A 16,956-nucleotide genomic window follows, 5' to 3' on the forward strand; every position below is an offset into this window, starting at 1 on the left:
ACTGGGATTATTCACTGCTGACAGTGCTGCTTGTCCCACATGCTTTCCAGGGTCTCATTTTTTACCATCCAGTCCCTTGCACTTTGCTTAATTTTACACTAACACATAGTTTGAAGGAATATTTTACCAGATAATGAAAATCACATTCAGTTTGCACTTTTCCTGTCATTTGCCACATCACAGATGTTACCAGAGATCAGCATCATCTTGTATTTGCTCCCAGATGCTTTTTGAAGGCAATGGGTAGTTTTTCTCCTGAGGTTCATCCCTGTGAATGCCAGCACAGGCTGCTCCAATATGGATTCTGTAATAACTAAGTGGCTTTTGTGAGCTGCCAACCAGCTCTTCATCCCTCTGATGTTTGACAGACAACATGTAATGATGACAGCATCTTGAGTGGCACAGAGGCAGAATTGTGTTCAGCAGATCAACGTTGTTTGTCTGGCCTGTTTCTCCCCAGAATGGTGGTGAGCAGTTCATCATGAAATCCCCAGTTTTTGAGCAGTGTGTGAAAACAGTCACTGCATTTTGTGTTAAAAGGGGTATCCTTCAAGCATATCCAGGGCTTTTTGAGCAGCAGCAAAACCTGAACACTTCTCCAGCGAGCTGGGAGTTAGGCCTGGCACCATTAATTGTTCCCTCTTCTGTCTTCTGGCAGATGGTTTCTACTGAAATTTTGCCTCCCCCTCTCTTGAGGCTCGAATTGACACCGTTGCCACTGAAGTGGAGAACAGGAGTTGACAGCACAGGTTCAGACGTGTCACTAAAAGCTTTTTAAGACATATTCTTTACATTAACCCACAAAAATCAATGCAGGCCCTCTCAGTGCAATGGCATGTGAAATTATGTGGATCTAATATGGCATAATCATTATGTACATTATCACAGGCACATTCCATATTTTTTTTTATTGCCATTATTGGCATTTCATTTTCACGGACACACCACGGCGAGTCGAGGATGGGGATAAATCTCACGTGTCAGGTCTGATCCTACAAGGGGGTGCCCAGTGTAAACTTCTGTCAAAGTTGATGTGAAATTCCCCTGTTTGTTTAACAGAGCAAGGTCCTTCTCAACTGCTTCAGAATGGCTCTGGGAACTGTAATCAGGGGAATTAACCTCACAGTGGTCTTCAAGGTTTAGTGATCTCTTCATCAGTCTCTTCTGGCAGAAATCTTTCCTGGTTGGTGAGGCTGCAAAGAGTGTCTACTCTCTGTTTGCTAATGGAGGAAATGGGTTTGCATTTTCGTTCTGCTTTAGGAAAATACCAGTATAAAACACGTTCATTAATAGACTTCAGTGAAAAAAGGGTGAAGGATGATCCTTGGGGGTTCCTTCCAACTCAGGATAGTCTATGATGCCGTGATCCTATGATTCAGATTCATACCCAAAACTGAGAGCTTCAAGCCCAAAGGCCTTTCCTGATCTCACCTCTTCCAAAGAGAATCCACTGAAGGGTTGAGGAAAATGCTGCTGCCCCTGTAGAGCCCTGGAAATCAAAGCTGACCCCTGGATTTGCAAAGGGAAGTAAGTTGGAAACTAGAGCAGCCAGAGCTAAGAATGCACGTGTCAAACCTTCCTGACTCACTGCCACATCCTCAGCAAACTATGGCCTTCTCAGTGCTCAGCTCCTGAGGCCATGAACTGATTAGACTACAGGGAATTCTCTGGGATGGATCCAGTTCCAGTTCTGCTGTTTGTTTGGGCTCTGGGATGCAGGTGAACAGTTGTCCCTGTTTTTATTAACTCCAGTCAGGTTTCCACAGATGGAGGAACGTTAAGTTCAAAGTGTTCCATGTGTTCTCCTTCTTGGTCACTGGATCTCTTCTGTCCTGCCCAGAGAAAGCTGTGTTATAACTTCCCATTCCTGATGTTATTTCCCTGTGCTCTGTTCCAGCCCATGGACCAGGCTTCTCTTAAAAACAGTGATGTTCTCATCCTGACGGGTCTGACCCAAATCCCCACCGCCAACCCCGATGGAATGGTGGGAGAGTTCTGCAGCAACTTGGGTAGGTCACAGAGAGAAATCTTCTGCCTCTTTTATCATCTTATTCATGGCTTTGGGTGGGAAATAATTCTGAGATTCCTGGAATTGAGTAAGTTGTCCAGCTATAGCTGCTGGCATTAAACTACCTGTTTGGATTTTACGAGGTGCTCCTGATGTCATTAATACAGTAAGTGCTTGGAGAGACACAAGTTGTCCCTAAAATGTTTTGGAATGGAACAGGTATAATGAGATTTAATCATCTGCTGCTCCTGGTTTGCTAAGTATGTCACTTGGCTGCCAACAGGCTACGTGTGGCCTGGGCTTTGGATATTGTTCCCAGCTGAAATATTACTGTTTCCTTCCTGTATTATCAGCCAGTGTGAAAATCTTAACGTGCCTTTTTATGACTTTCAGTTTTGAAAACAAGCACATCTGCTTCCCTTCTTACACCTGATTTTTAAATATATCGAAAGCAAACAGCACAATCTCTGGTTAAAAAAAAAAAAATCAAGATATATTTATAGACCCCCCAAAAATATAAAATCTAATCAGATGCTTTCACAGCTGGAAAAGCTGATAATTGCAAAGCTGTGATAACAGTGTGAATGACAGCATTTTCCAGCCTGTTTGGAATGTCACATCCAGTGCTGTTCTCTCCTTTTCTCCCCTTCCCCCACCTCAGTTCCTCTATGCTCTCACCCTTCTTCCATCAAACCACTTTCTCGTGTCTGCCCTGCTGGATGTTACCTGAGATCTTCCCTTTTTTTTTAAATTCACCACTTTTTGCGAAGAAAACTAAAAAGTTTGTGATGGGGGGATCCTTACAAAGGTTACCAAAAGACATGACAAGACTAAATCAAACTGAATTCCTGGTCTAGTGGAAGTTTCTCTGCCCATGGCAGGGGGTTGGAACTGGGTGGTTTTTAATGTTCCTTTCAAACCAAACCATTCAGTGATTCTCTTAATAAAGCACATTTTGGCATTTTGTAAGTGTGAGAATCAAGGGTTTTACCAAAGATCCTTCTGCCAACATCCTGGCTCCAACAGGATCCATGAGCAGATACCTGGAGAAGAGTAGAACAGAGTGAGATTAAAGGATACTTTCCTCTCATAACCTTCAAGTGTTTTTATTTCAGGAATTTCCTGAATCCAACATGGCTTTTGTGTAGTTAGTGAAGTTCAGTGGATTTGTTCCACCTCCCTCAAAGCTGTGTTAACTCCTAACACCTGTGACTTCCTTTCCTAAATGCTGTTTTACATGTGTGTATTCCACCTGTGTTTTCACTGTTTTTAAGCACTGTTGGTAATTTTAGTACCCTGTGGTCAGCTTTGGTGACCTTGCTGTGGTAGATCCAGATGTGCTGCCACTTATTTGTCCCTCCTGGACCTTTAGGGGAGGTCATGGTGGCATGATCACCTCCCATCGTGCTGAGTAAACCCTTTCATTTTAATTAATCATTGCTAATTAAAATGCTTTTACAAGTTAAAGTCTTAGAGATGCAGTTGGGCCACAGCAAAAGCCAGAAGTTGAATGTGTATAAATAAACCTGTTACATATGTTGGTACAGGTGGGTTTGTCTCCACAAACTGTTCTGGTTGACAGGAACACTCTGAACTATTTTAAGGAGTTTGCAGAAGGTCTTCCAGCTTCTGTCTTGAATGAGACAAACTCAGAGAAATGAGAAAATCGTTAAAAACCAAAGGAAATTCCACACTTAAAATAATGCCATTGGAAGAATCTGGAATGGGACTTGTATTAGCCAAAAACCAGCACTCTGAAGAAATTAAGTAATTCTATATTAATACAGTGTTTACATGATACCAGCAGCAGTTACACATCTACCCAACATCAGGAGGAGAAAACAGAGAGTCAGTTTTCTTTCAAATGTGTAAAAAAGTGAAAAAAGTAGTGGGTTACTGGGAAAAAACAAGAGTAGACAAACTGAGCACAGTAGTTTTCATGTTTTTCCCATTTCCAAAATGTTCAGGGGAGTGCAGAAGCAGCTGAGAATTCACTTGGTGAAAGCTCTAAAGCAGACCAAAACTCACCAAAAATGGGTGTGAGGAGGTAACAGCGTGTTGGTGAGAAGGGTCATGAAGCACAGAAGTGGAAGTGTGAAAATTGCACCTTGATCCCTGTTCTCATCCCAGCATGTGGAGTTGTAGAGGCTGATTCTCATGATTCCCAAGTCACATCCATGATTTCCTCTCCACATAGTGTGTGCAGCACTGAAACCACACCTTGTCCCATCTCCAAATCCCTCTCAGTTTATTCCAAACCCTTCTTTTCCATGCTCAGCACCAACGTTCTGCAGCTCAGGGAGAGCAGTTGCATTTTCACGTTGCCTTGGGCATCATCAGAAAACTGTCTGTGGGGACAGTTTGGGACATTTTGTGTGAGTGTTGGTTTAAATAAAGCAGAAAAAAAAAACCAAAGTTTGCTTTTTAGGTGCCAGCTTGACCTTGTGGTGGCAGCTGTTGGAAAAGGAAGGATCTCTTTGGGAGTTGTGAATTGAACAACTTGTGATGGAGCCACTGAAGGAGACTAAATTTGAAATGCTGAGATTATTATACAACTTTTTATCAAGAGGGTGCATCCATCAGTCCCAGAGATAAATTGGGCTTTAAAGAGCTTTCAAATAGACGTGTCCTCTTACTGACAGCTCTAGAAAGTTGTTGTAGTTGTGCAGGGAGCCAGACTGGACCTGCTGCTTGCTTGGAAAGGTTTTCATCCTTTAGGAGGAATAGGAATATTCACCAGGCCGGTTTCAAGGGTGCATCCTGTGCCACCAGGAACATGGGATTTGATGGGACAGCAACCCTGGGTCCCTGGCCTGGTGGGCAGCTGGCTGGAAAGGTGCTCCACTCCCTGGATTGGGATTTCATATTCTTTGTGTTATTTCCCCTGTGGCCTCAGGAATCTTGAACTTCTGCTTGTTTTCACCAGAAAAGGCTTGAGGTTCCCAGAGTGGGGAGGGAGAGCTGTGGATTCAGGCTGTGTTGGGTTTGCATGGCCAGGTTCTGGCAGCTGAGGGGGCTGCAGGGGTGGCTTCTGTGAGGAGCTGCCAGAAGCTTTCCCAGGTCCAACAGAGCCAATTCCAGCTCCAGGATGGACCCACTGCTGGCCAAGGCTGAGCACATCAGTGATGGTGGTGGAGCCTCTGGGATAACAGAGTTAAGAAGGGGAAAAAAATCCTGCACAACTGCAGGCAGAGAAAAGAGGAGTGAGAACAAGTGAGAGAACCAACCCTGCAGACTCTCAAGGCAGTGCAGCAGGAGGGGCAGGAGGTGCTCCAGGCACTGGAGCTGAGGGTCCCCTGCAGCCTGAGGTGCAGCCCATGGAGAGGCAGCTGTGCCCCTGCAGCCCAGGGAGGTCCATGGGGGAGCAGAGATCCACCTGCAGCCCCTGGAGACCCCACACCAGAGCAAGGGGATGCCCAAAGGAGGCTGTGAGCTGTGGGAAGCCCAGGCTGGAGCAGCTCCTGGCAGGACCTGTGTCCTCATGGAGAGAGGAGCCCACGCTGGAGCAGGTTTGCTGGCAGGACTTGGGACCCAATGGGGGACAGATCCCACTGGAGCAGCCTGTTCCTGAAGGACTGACCCCATGGAAAGGGATCCCACACTGGATCAGCCTGTTCCTGAAGGACTGACCCCATGGAAAGAGATCCCACACTGGAGCAGCCTGTTCCTGAAGGACTGACCCCATGGAAAGGGATCCCACACTGGATCAGCCTGTTCTTGAAGGATTGACCCCATGGAAGGGACCCACACTGGAGCAGTTCAGGAAGAACTGCAACCCATGGAAAGGGCTCACACTGGAGAAGTTCCTGGAGGACTGGCTCCTGTGGGAAGGACCTCACACTGGAGCAGGGAAGAGTATGAGGAGCCCTCCCCAGAGGAGGAAGGAGCAGCAGAGGCAACATGTGATGAACTGACCACAGCCCCCATTCCCTGCACCACTGGTGGAGGGGAGACAGAGAAATCAGAATTGATGTTGAGCCCAGGAAGAAAAGAGGGGTGGAGGGGGAGGTGTTTTTTCAAGATTTGGTTTTATTTCTTATAACCCTACTCTGATTTGATTGGTAATAAACTAATTTCCCCAAGTCAAGTCCGTTTTGCCCACGATGGCAATCAGTGATTGATCCCTCCCTGTCTTTAACTCTCCCCACAAGCCTTTTGTTACATTTCCTCCAGCCTGGGTCAACCCACCACAGAGGAATGAAACCCACATTTTTCTGTGGCCTGGACACATTCTTTAACCTGCACTCTGATCCCAGCTGGTGTGTGCAGCATTCCTGCTGCTCTGGCTGTGGGTGCTTTCCTTTACTCTCTGCAGAATTTTTGGGTGTGTAATGACACAGTGCAAGTTCTGGTCCTGGAGCCAGAGCCTTGACTCCCACCCCCAGATGGCTCTGAAAATGTTGTTCTTAATCTCCTCATTCCTCCCTTCACATCCTGTTTACAGCTGGGATAGTTTAGACTTACCCATAATGTACCACATTGCTGGCATGTTTGGTGGCATCTCCAGTTCTAGACAAATGTGAGGTATTACTATTCATAATCACAAATATTTTGATGGTATAGTTTGTTTGTGACCTGGAGAAATAAATCCACTGCACTACAATTGTGTTATAGGTGATATAAACGGTGCTTTTAACCACCAGCATGTCATAGACACTGACTGCTGCAAGGAACAAAGCACCTAAATACATGGGAAAGATCCCACTGGAGTCTTTGAAGTTCCCTAGACTCCATAAAACTTGCAAACATTCACCCATAAAAGTCTTTCCTGAGCACGTAGGTGGGGAAAAAACACCCTTAATATGCTAGATTTATCCTCCAGAGCTTGTCAAGGAATTGAAGTGATCATGTTGGGATGTAATACCTGTGTTTTCAGGCTCTTCCACAGCTTTTCTGTGGAATGTTTGATGCATGATGTTACTGCTGCTGCAGTGGAATTAACAGCTGTAGGTGGTTTTATCCCATGTCCACAGGTGAAATCCTAGTGAGGCAGGAATTGCTCAGTGAGCTGGACAAAGTATTTCCCCTTTCCCAGAAAGAAGTTCTGGGAAATTTGTAATTCATTCTGCCAAAGGAACACTGGTGCTTGCTCAGTGCTTGCTTTTGCTGTCGTGCTCAGATCTGTCTCAATTACAGAGTAAACCTATTTCTCTTTTTCCTTTTCCTCATTTTTTTCTAGTCCCATGCTGTCTGCAAGTTTTAAATTGTTCTTGTTACATGGAAAGGACAGAAACATTTAGTTTTTAAAAAGGGGAAACACTCCATCACCCGTTTCTGTTTGAAATAACCACATCTTCAGCCTTTCAGCTGAAAACTGAGCACAGAACAGTTCCCCACGTGTTGTGCTTTTGGCTGGGACCTGTGAGCTGCTGTCCTTCCCCCCTGGTGGACAGCAAAGAGCTGGATAGCAAATATTTGAGTGGGGAGGTGGTTTGTGTCCCTCATTTGTCCTCCTGTGCCTGTGCAAGGCCGCCCTCTCCTGTCAGGAGTTTTCCCTGTGCTCAGGCTGTAGGCGGAGATCTAAACCTGGAGGAGGCAGTAAATAAATGTAATTAATGATCACAAGTGTTCATCTCAGTTCACAACGTGCTCTGCTAATTCATGCTTCTTTTTATGTAATAGTTGGATTAAAGTATTCAGAAGTTTCAATTTGAACCCTGCTAATTGATTTCTGTCATTTTGCTCTCCCGTAGCGATGACTGTCCGGAACGGAGGGAACGTGCTGGTTCCCTGTTATCCCTCTGGAGTCATCTACGACCTGCTGGAGTGCCTGTACCAGTACATTGACTCTGCAGGGCTCTCCAATGTCCCTTTTTATTTCATCTCACCTGTTGCCAACAGCTCCCTGGAGTTCTCCCAGATCTTTGCCGAGTGGTAGGTGTCCAGGGGCTGCCCCACCAGCCCCAGTTCTCACCCTCAGCCCTGGGAAATTGTCCTCTCTGCCTGACATGTTCTAATTTACACTTGATTAGAATTGTGGAGGCGTTTCTGGACTCACAGGGGGGTGTGGGTGTGTGTGTAAGTAGATGTTCTATAATTAGGGAAGGATCATTTCCTATAGAATGTACAAAGTGAAATAATCTCTGCTTTTTGGTACTTGTGCTGATGATTAAATGATGTTCCTGACTTGAGGGAGTTTTAGCTGTCCCTGTTTCTATGTTTTACTCCCTCAAAACTCTACCATGGTGTCCCTAGATAAGCAAAATGGACTTTTCAGGCTTAATTTTGCTTAGCCAGCAATGTATTTTCATGGGGAAAAAAAAAAAGGGCAGGAGTATCCTGGGCTGGATGAGGCAGAGCACTCGGGTCAGGAGAGGGGATCTTGCTCTGCTCAGCCCTGCTGAGGCCACATGGAGAGTGTTCTATCTCCAGTACAAGAAGGATGTGGGATTACTGGAGTAAGGCCAGCACAGGGCCACAGAGGTGAGGAGCCTGGAGAGCAGAAGGCCCAGGGGAATCTTATCTGTGTGTAGGAACACCTGATGGGAAGAGGTAAGGATGAGGGATCAACTCTCCTCAGCAGGGCCCACTGACAGAACAAGAGGCACAAATTGAAACATGAAATTCCAACAGGGTGATGGCATAAACTGCCAGAGGGCAGGGTCAGATGGGATATTGGGAAGGAATTCTTTACTAAAAGGGTGGTGAGACCCTGGCACAGGTTGCCCAGAGCAACTGTGGCTGCCCCATCCCTGGAAGTGTCCAAGGCCAGGTTGGAGCAACCTGGAATAGTGGAAGGTGTCCCTGCCCATGGCAGGAGGTTGAAAAAAGATGAGCTTCAAGGCCCCTTCCAACCCAAACCATTCCATGATTCCATGATTCTGTGGAACACTGCAACAGGTTGTGCAGAGAGGGCATGGAGAGTTTTCTATGGAGACACCAAAACCCAACTGGACACGGTCCTGGATGACCTGTTGTATGTGGGAATGCTTGAACAGGGGTTTGGACTGGATCCCAAGAGATCCCTTCCAACCTCAACCATTCTGTGATTCTGAGCCTTGGAGAGGAGAGCCCAACCACCTGGAACTCTTTCCAAATTTTTACAAATGGAGACATGCTCTAGATTATTAGGGTTAGGAAGCTTTTCCTTTCTTTCTTTCTTCCTCTCCAGATATTTTAAGTCTGGAGGCCCTGGAAATCCTATGTGATTTGGTCCCTCAGGAGAATTGTAAAGAGGATTGAAATCTGGTGAATTTACATGGAATGGAGGCAGAGATACAACCATCTGTTAAAAAGAGGTTTGGGGTCAGAGCTGGGGTTGATATTCAGGGCTTCCAGCCTCCAGTTCTACCCTTTAGTCAACTGAAGAAAATGTCCTGCTCTTAATACCTCCTAGACTTTATCAAAATTAGTTTGACCCAGGCTGATTGCTTTTTAATAAAGTGAAAGTACGAGGCAGGCAGTGTTTCCCAGAAAAAGCCACCAGGACATTGTCACTGCAGATAATTGTCACCCAGACCTCTGACAAACAGCTTCTGTAATAGGATGAGTCAGGAGCCTGGAAAGAGCTCATCAACAGCTCTCAATATCTGTGTTTAAAAGATAAATGATGTAAAATAGCAGGTCCCTGTGAGTGTTGGGCCGTGGTGAGAGGCATTTTACTGACACTGCAGCTACAAAAATAAAATGCACAGGAGAATGAGTTTACAGGGAACAAAAGGACCAAGTCACCGATGAGAAGTGGGATGAGGCAAGTGGAATTTTTCTGTTGACAGATGATTTGGCTTTGCAAAAACTGCTGAGGTCTGGACTGGGAAATGGGCATGTTGAGTTACAGATTTGCCTTCAGCAGCAAAGGATCTGTTACAGTGTGTACAGAATTACCTTCAGCTGTCTTGCACCTTCTCTGCGTGATCTCGCTGTGATTGAGTTGTTGTTCCATGTGGGTGTTGATCCTCTAACTAGAAAGACTGGAAGCAACAAAACAAATCAGTGATTTTACACCTGATGCCAGAAATCCAACCTGGTTTTCTCCAAGGAAAAAAAAAGTGTGTCAGTAGATGGCAGCAGATGCTGCAGGATGTTCTGCACCTCTAACCCAGCTGGTTTCCTTTGCTTTTACAGGTTGTGTCATAACAAACAAACAAAGGTATATCTTCCAGAACCTCCTTTTCCCCATGCTGAGGTAAGTAAACCATGGTCTTGTTTAGTTTCTGGATCACAGTCCTGTGTGGCTGTTGTTTTTTGGGTGAACCCTTGTACAGCTCCTTCAGTTTTGTGTCATTATTCACACAAGTGGTTTTCTTTTTCCTTTTCTTTCTGTGATGAATTTGGGAGCGTGGGGGAGGAAGGAATGATGGTGTTCCCTCAACTCCAAAATTCCCATCTTTATTTCAGTATCTCACACACAGTATCTCACATTCCCCTCAGAATGTGATCCATGTACACATGGTTGGGTGTTTGCTCTTATCCCACTGCAACCACGAGTATTCCCAGTGTCCAAGCAGTTCATTCCAAAGTCTAAAACTAAGAGCTTGTCACCAGAGACAGTTTAGTCATCCCAGCTCCTGCCTCCCTGGAACAGGCACCCTGTTTGCTGCAGGAGAAGTGGTACCTTGGAAGAGAGTTTCTGTATAAAAAGTTAAAGCTTGCAGCACTGGGTGCTGTCACTGGCAATTTTAAATGGAATTACTTGAGCATCACAGTGAAGCAAAGAAGAATGAGGTTCCTGGCTTTGGAGGATCTTCCCTGCAACAAAATAAGATTTTGAGGGGAGTTTTTAGCCAACCAGACATTAAATAAATGCAGGGGAGCTCGTGCCTTCAGAGGTATCTCACGTATCAAGGAAGGAAATTCTCCACTGGGAACAGGCGGTTTTCCCTCTGAAGTAAACGAGAGGCAGGTTGGGAAAAGAAGAAACAGGACTGAGAAATAATTTTAGCTAAATCCTCCTCCATTTGAGGCGTGCAGAAAACTGTCTCTTCTGGTTGCTGTGGTCCAGACTGTTTCATGAGATATCCAGGGTGGTCACTGCAGATTTAAGAGCCCAGAAATTAAATCCTTTTACAGACGTGTTTGGGGTTTTTTTTTCCATCTGAAAATGTGTCATCCAGGGGTTTGTTCTGGAAATTGCCATTACCCATCACATCTATCATCTGTAGGTGCTTCAAAGGCATTGTTGGAAGTAGGATCTGACCAGGAGCCCTCACTCTTTCCAGATGCTTGAACGTATTTCAAGCAGGATGTGCAGTGAATTATGTGTAATCTGTTACCAGAAATAATGTGGACTGCAGGGCAAGCCACCTGCTCACCACTTATTTTCTAACCAAAAAAATTTATTCCCACTGATATATCAATTCCAAAGGCTGATCCCTGAGTACAAGACTCTCTTCCCCTCTGTCTCTGCTTTCTGGGGTGTCCTTGATGTTCCACAGTGTTGTTGCTTTCACTGACAGCCCATATTCTAGTTCTCAATATGCTCTGGAATGGGCAGATTGAAGTGAAAACCCATCCAAAAAAAAGAGAAGCCAAACATGCAGCTGTCACAGACTGGATTAATTAACCCATCTTATATGATGGGCCTTTGTGTTTATAGAGTGATAACGGTGTCCTCTCATTCTTAGGATGTTTTATATTCTCCAGAGGCCTGTTGATGATGAGATTTTGCCAAATTATTGTGTGGCTGTTGAAGCAGCTTTGCAAAAACTGCTCTGTGCTTCAGGTGGAGATCAAGGTGATTATGCAGGAAAGGCCTCCCAGCAGGGGATCACAGATCAGCTCAGGGACGTGCCTGTTCCAGGGAGCATCCCCAAGATGTCCATGTCAGGGCCCCAGTGCTCAGCACATGCCTTGGCTTCCTTGTTAAATCTGCAAAATCTTGCAGCTGACACTGTGTGTGTACCTCACAGGATATAAAACATCTATATAACCACTTTTCCTGTGGCTCCACAACCTCCCAGTCAGGAGCTTTTGCTTACTGGCACTTCAGGGGGTTTTTAATGAGCACGAGAAGCAGACAGTGAGTGATGGTTTCTACTGGACAGGTTGTTAGTGGGGAATTGCTTTACTTTTCTCAAAGTAATGGTGGGTTGTGCAGTGTAACCTGCACAGAAATTGCCCATCATGAAAAGATGTGCTTTAACTGCTCAGTTGTTGGAGGAAAATAGGGAATTACTCAGACATGTCTCTTAGTTCTTAGGAAGCATTAATAACATGCCTGGCATGATACATCAGAGAGGGACAGGCCAGGAAATAAGTTTCTAATTATCTCCAGAACAAGCCCAGCCCAGTGCAGTGCTGATCCTGAAATTTGATGTTCCTGCTTAGTTGTATAAACAGCAAGATTTAAAAGCAAACAAGGCAAAAATTCCCCCAAATCCTTGTTGTGGTCTCTTGCAGCAATGAGTTCCAGTGTATTATAACAGAATAATTACTTCCTTTAATCAGCTGGGATTGTATTTGGCATTTCACTTAACTACCCCTTTATTATTGTCACAAGAGGATAAATAAAAGCATCTTCATTGTCTCCACAATTACTATTTTTATTTCTCCTCCCTCTCCCCACTGAGTTGTTTGAAGCTTTTTCCTTCTCTTTGCATGGAAATTTTCCAGGTTTATGGTTTCTGTTGCGTGTCTTGAGCTCATTCCTTGTTCTGCTGTGCTGAATAAAACCAGCACACGTGTTCAGCTCTGCAGAGGACCCAAAACACTTCTCCCTCCTTGTTAGTGCCACTTTACTCTAGTAGTAGGTGCTCATCCATCTCCTCCTACACAGTCACTGGTGCAGTTTTTGAGGTGGAAATTTGTTTCCCAACATCCAATCTGAATGAAGAGGGAATAAATAACTTTCCCTCTGAGTGAGGCACGTGGGTTAAAGTGCTTCAGGTTTGTAGGGATGGATTTGGATATCAATTCCTGCTGAAATCAGTATGAATGGAGTGTCCAGATTCTTGCACACAAGCTGGTGAAGTCCCACCTGCAGCCTTTTAGCAGTGCACAAACCAAAAAAAACCACTTCTTTTTAAAGGCATTTCTGAGGGAAGAGTTGCTGTGACTGTTTTGGAGGGACTTAAGATATGGGTCAAGAGTCCTGTGCATTCCAGCCAGACATTTCCCAGGAGGAAAAGCAGGAAAGTGGAGGAATGGTTAGGGAAGGGATGGGTGGCTCTGTGGGTGGAAATTCAGAAGTGGAAATTCAGTTTTTCACCAGCAGTTACTGGGATGGGGAGGGGAGGAGAAGGAGCTCAAACTGGGAAAATGTTGCAAAGTTAAAAACTGGAGATCCCAAATGTTTCTGGATACAGCAGGCTGGGGGGGGGGGCTTTCACTTCCAAGCCCCTGTATCAGTTATATCCAAGGATCCACTGTCTAAATAGGCTCAGATTTGAGCTCCACAATTCCTTGGTGAAATGCTCTGGACCATAAATCACTAATTTGTTCTGTTTAGAAATGTTATTCTGGTATTCCAGAACCAACTTGTGGTTTTTTATCAAATTCCTCATGGGAATGTCCCATCCCAACACAGGCACAGCTGAGGAATTAACCATCCCCCTGGCCATTTTACCAGGAACCATGGATTTTTTGACTTTATAAATTAATGGCTGAATTGTTCCAGCAAGGCAAAATGAGGAGCTTTCAACTCCTTTTCCTCTCTGGTCGATCTTTCCACGGACAATTTCAGGCACTGAGATAAGTGACTCCAGACTTCTGTAAATGTCTGCAACAATAAAATTTGAGAGGTAATTTATATTGATCAGTATTTGCCAGTGGAGGAAGAATTTGGATTTACTGTGCTCTTATTAAGGATTCTGTGAGCAACATCTAAGAGAAATGGCTACAAAAAATCCTTTTTTTTCTGACTCAAAGATGAGCCAGAGTGGGAGTAATATTGATTCTGTGGTCTTAAATACCAGCATTTTTCTTCTTCAGCTTTGGTTCCCTCCCCCATATACCAGTTCCTGTGTAACACACATTTCAGTAAATACCTGGAATCAGGTGATTGTATAGTATTACAGTTTGGTTTATGGTTCTATAGAGAATTGTAATATGAATAATTATTATAGAGGAGTTGGACTCAATGATCCTTGTGGGTCCCTTCCCACTCTGGATATTCTCTGATAGAATTAGGCCCCTGTTAGTGTTGATTTTATGGAGGGAGTGAGGGAGGTGAAATAATAAACATATCATTCTCTGATAGGAACCACATTTGTTCCAAATTCTGGCTCCAGAGCACACACACACACAGAGAGTAAATAGCAGTGTGTTTTGGCTCACTTCAACAAAGGGTACACAAAGGCTCTGGAGATTTATCCTGTTTATAGCAGCAGTTGCTGACCCTGTAAATCAAGCCCACAGCTTTAAAGGAAAGCAGAACCATTTGGGATTTTCAGAAAAAAACACAGCTCTCAGTCTTGATTCAGTGCTTTACCAGCCTCTGTCTCTTAAGCTCTCAGTCAACAGTGGTTCTTTCTGTACAGAGATGCTCTGAGTGTTGCTCCTGCTTTCCAGCTTGTGGAAATCCTGGCTGGCTCAATGCCAGGCATTGCTTTTGGCCCAGGTTGGAGATCTGACCGTGGCTGCTGTGCTTACACACCCCAGCTCATCTGCACAGAGAAAAAAAAAACAGTACAAATCATTACAGATTCAGTCCATTTAATGATTTGTGAAATTTTGTTGGGCCTGTCCTGCATTTCAGCCTCATATTTTTTGGATGGGGTAATTAGGGAAGGCTTTGCTGTAGGCACTAAAATCCACCAGCTGCTTTATCACTGGAGTGGACAGAATGTCTCCAAAGTTGGTTTTGCAGCCTTTCAGCCCTGCTCTGTCTACCTGTGAGAGCCAGAGATTGGGAGCTAAACTATGGAGCTTCACTGGACTTCTCAGGAAAGATCTTTCAAGGGAAAAAGAAAAGATAAAGAAAAAAAAAATCATCACCAGTGAGGCCCTGAAAAGTGGATTAGAGACCCTGTGTCTCTCTTCCAAAGTAATAGGAGGGAATTTGAAGCTTCCATAATGCTTTGAAGAGAATCCAGCTTTTATGTTGCTAAGCAGTGAACATTTGTGTAGGTACAGCAGGGAAATAAGCTGTTCAGTGCTTTTGTACATGGAGTGCTGCTCTCACATCTTCACAAAGATTTGAATGCTGCACACAAATATATATCATTTGAAGGAGCCTGTGAAAGAGGAAGAACACTTTGTGATTATCAGGAGTGTGTTACATAAATAGTAGCTGTAGAAATGTCTTTCACTTCACTGTCTGCCTGTCCCTGGCAAAGTTTTGCCCTGGAATGTCACATATCCCATTTAATATTTGAAGTACAAATTGTCCCCTTCTTCCAGTTTACCCAAATTAAACCACTTTTGCAATTTCAGTTTTAGGACTTTTGTCTTCCCCAAAAAACCAACCAAACCACGGAAAAGCTTCTTGGGGTCATTTCCTACAAGTTCATTGAAATGCCAGGATTTTATGGATTCAAATTCAGTTGGCCCATTGTCTGCTAAACTGCAGTTTGTGTTACTGAAGCTAAGTTTAGATTCTAAATCCTGCCTGCCAGATGTGTTAATCAGAAATCTTTACCAGCCTTAATTGCAGGAATGTTTTTGAGATTCAGTGCATATCAACTGCCAGAGCAGTTGCTGGATGGTTTTTTTCCAATCTCCCTCTTGAAGTTTAAATAGGAATTAGCTATTACTTGTAAACTGTAGTGAAGTATAGTCCCCTTTCTACATCCTCCATGACCCATGGAAATCACAGGCTGTGTCCACCTGCAGAATTGTGTGATAACCATAAGTTCTGGAGTGCATAAGTTGATAAGGGACTTAGAGAAGCATCAGAATTCTCAGTTTCTCTTCATTTCCAAGTAGGCACATTATCCTGAGCTAGGTCTGCCATGGTAAAAAATAACACAGAACAAGAGGAAATGGCCTTAAACTGAAGGAGGGAGTGTTTAGGTGGGATTTTGGGAAGGAATTCTTGGCTGGGAGGGTGGGGAGGCCCTGGCAGAGCTTGCCCAGAGAGGGTGTGGACTCCCCAGCCCTGGAAGTGTCCAAGGCCAGTTTGGACAGGGCTTGGAGCAACCTGGGACAGTGGAAGGTGTCCCTGCCCATGGCAGGGGGTGGAACTGGATGAGCTTTAAGGTCCTTTCCAGCATTTCCAACCCAAACCATTGTGGGATTCCATGACCAGTCCAACCTCCTTTAAACACTGGCTCCCAAAGGAAGCCCCATTCCCCTCGTTCCCACTCTTTATCTCTGTGTCTGTTCTCAGTTGCTCAGTGTGTGATTTCCTGTGTTAAATTACATGCCTTTTAAGAAAACTGTATTTACACTTATTTTCAAGCTGGAGATGGAAGCATAAACCTACCGAGAAAAAACTTCCAAATATTGCCTGAAAGTGCTTCCCAGACTGGTTTATTAAATTGCTTTTAAGTTGCAGCTTGTTTTGCAGATTAGAAAACAGTGGCAGGAGAAATAAAGCAAAACTCTTTGAAAAGTGCCTTGATAAATAAACTCCATCTCAGTAAAGAAATCCGTTCCACCTGCAGAGCTGATGGCACTGTTTGCAAGACATCTTATTGCTCCTAATTCATTTTTATCACTATTTTCAGAGGTAGTTTAGGAAGGGCAAGTCAGTCTGTTCTTTTTCAGCAGATTTGACTTTGTGGGAACCCTTTAGACCAGCAAAGCTCGTGGCAACATTCTGCTGAAGGCACAAGTGCCTGGTGCTGCTGGGATGGAAGAAAAGCAGGTTAAACATGTGCCTGGAGCTCTTTGCAGGCATGGCAAAGAGGAGAAAGCAGCTTATTTTGAATTTGGCAGCTGAGCTCTCTGTTCACTCCAGGAAACTCTAAGCAAGGGAGTGTTTGCAGAGTTTCCTCTCAGTCACCAACTGCTGGTACCAAAGAAATGAGAGCAAGGACTTGGAGGCACCTGGCCCCATGCTCTGACTTCCTTTTCATAACATTTAGGACAGTCATGACCAAATTTGTTGGAAAATTGAAGGAATATGC

The 16,956-nt window shown here is 44.5% G+C and overlaps 1 protein-coding gene across 2 annotated transcripts in view; it reads left to right on the top strand.

The window, feature by feature from the left end:
- Positions 1–16,956, top strand: part of INTS9 (integrator complex subunit 9) — a 57,312-nt gene that overhangs the window by 19,615 nt on the left and 20,741 nt on the right. For both annotated transcript variants that reach the window (XR_003916350.1, XM_029964883.1), the window contains exons 8-10: positions 1,898–2,009; positions 7,702–7,882; positions 10,073–10,133. Coding sequence is in view for 1 of the 2 variants with exons in the window: in XM_029964883.1 (XP_029820743.1) it covers positions 1,898–2,009; positions 7,702–7,882; positions 10,073–10,133 (354 nt within the window). In the remaining variant the exon portion in view is untranslated. The remainder of the gene's footprint in view (positions 1–1,897; positions 2,010–7,701; positions 7,883–10,072; positions 10,134–16,956) is intronic.

This window comes from Manacus vitellinus, unplaced genomic scaffold (assembly GCF_001715985.3).
Source record: "Manacus vitellinus isolate BGI_N305 unplaced genomic scaffold, ASM171598v3 scaffold_82_pilon, whole genome shotgun sequence".
NCBI lineage: Eukaryota > Metazoa > Chordata > Aves > Passeriformes > Pipridae > Manacus > Manacus vitellinus.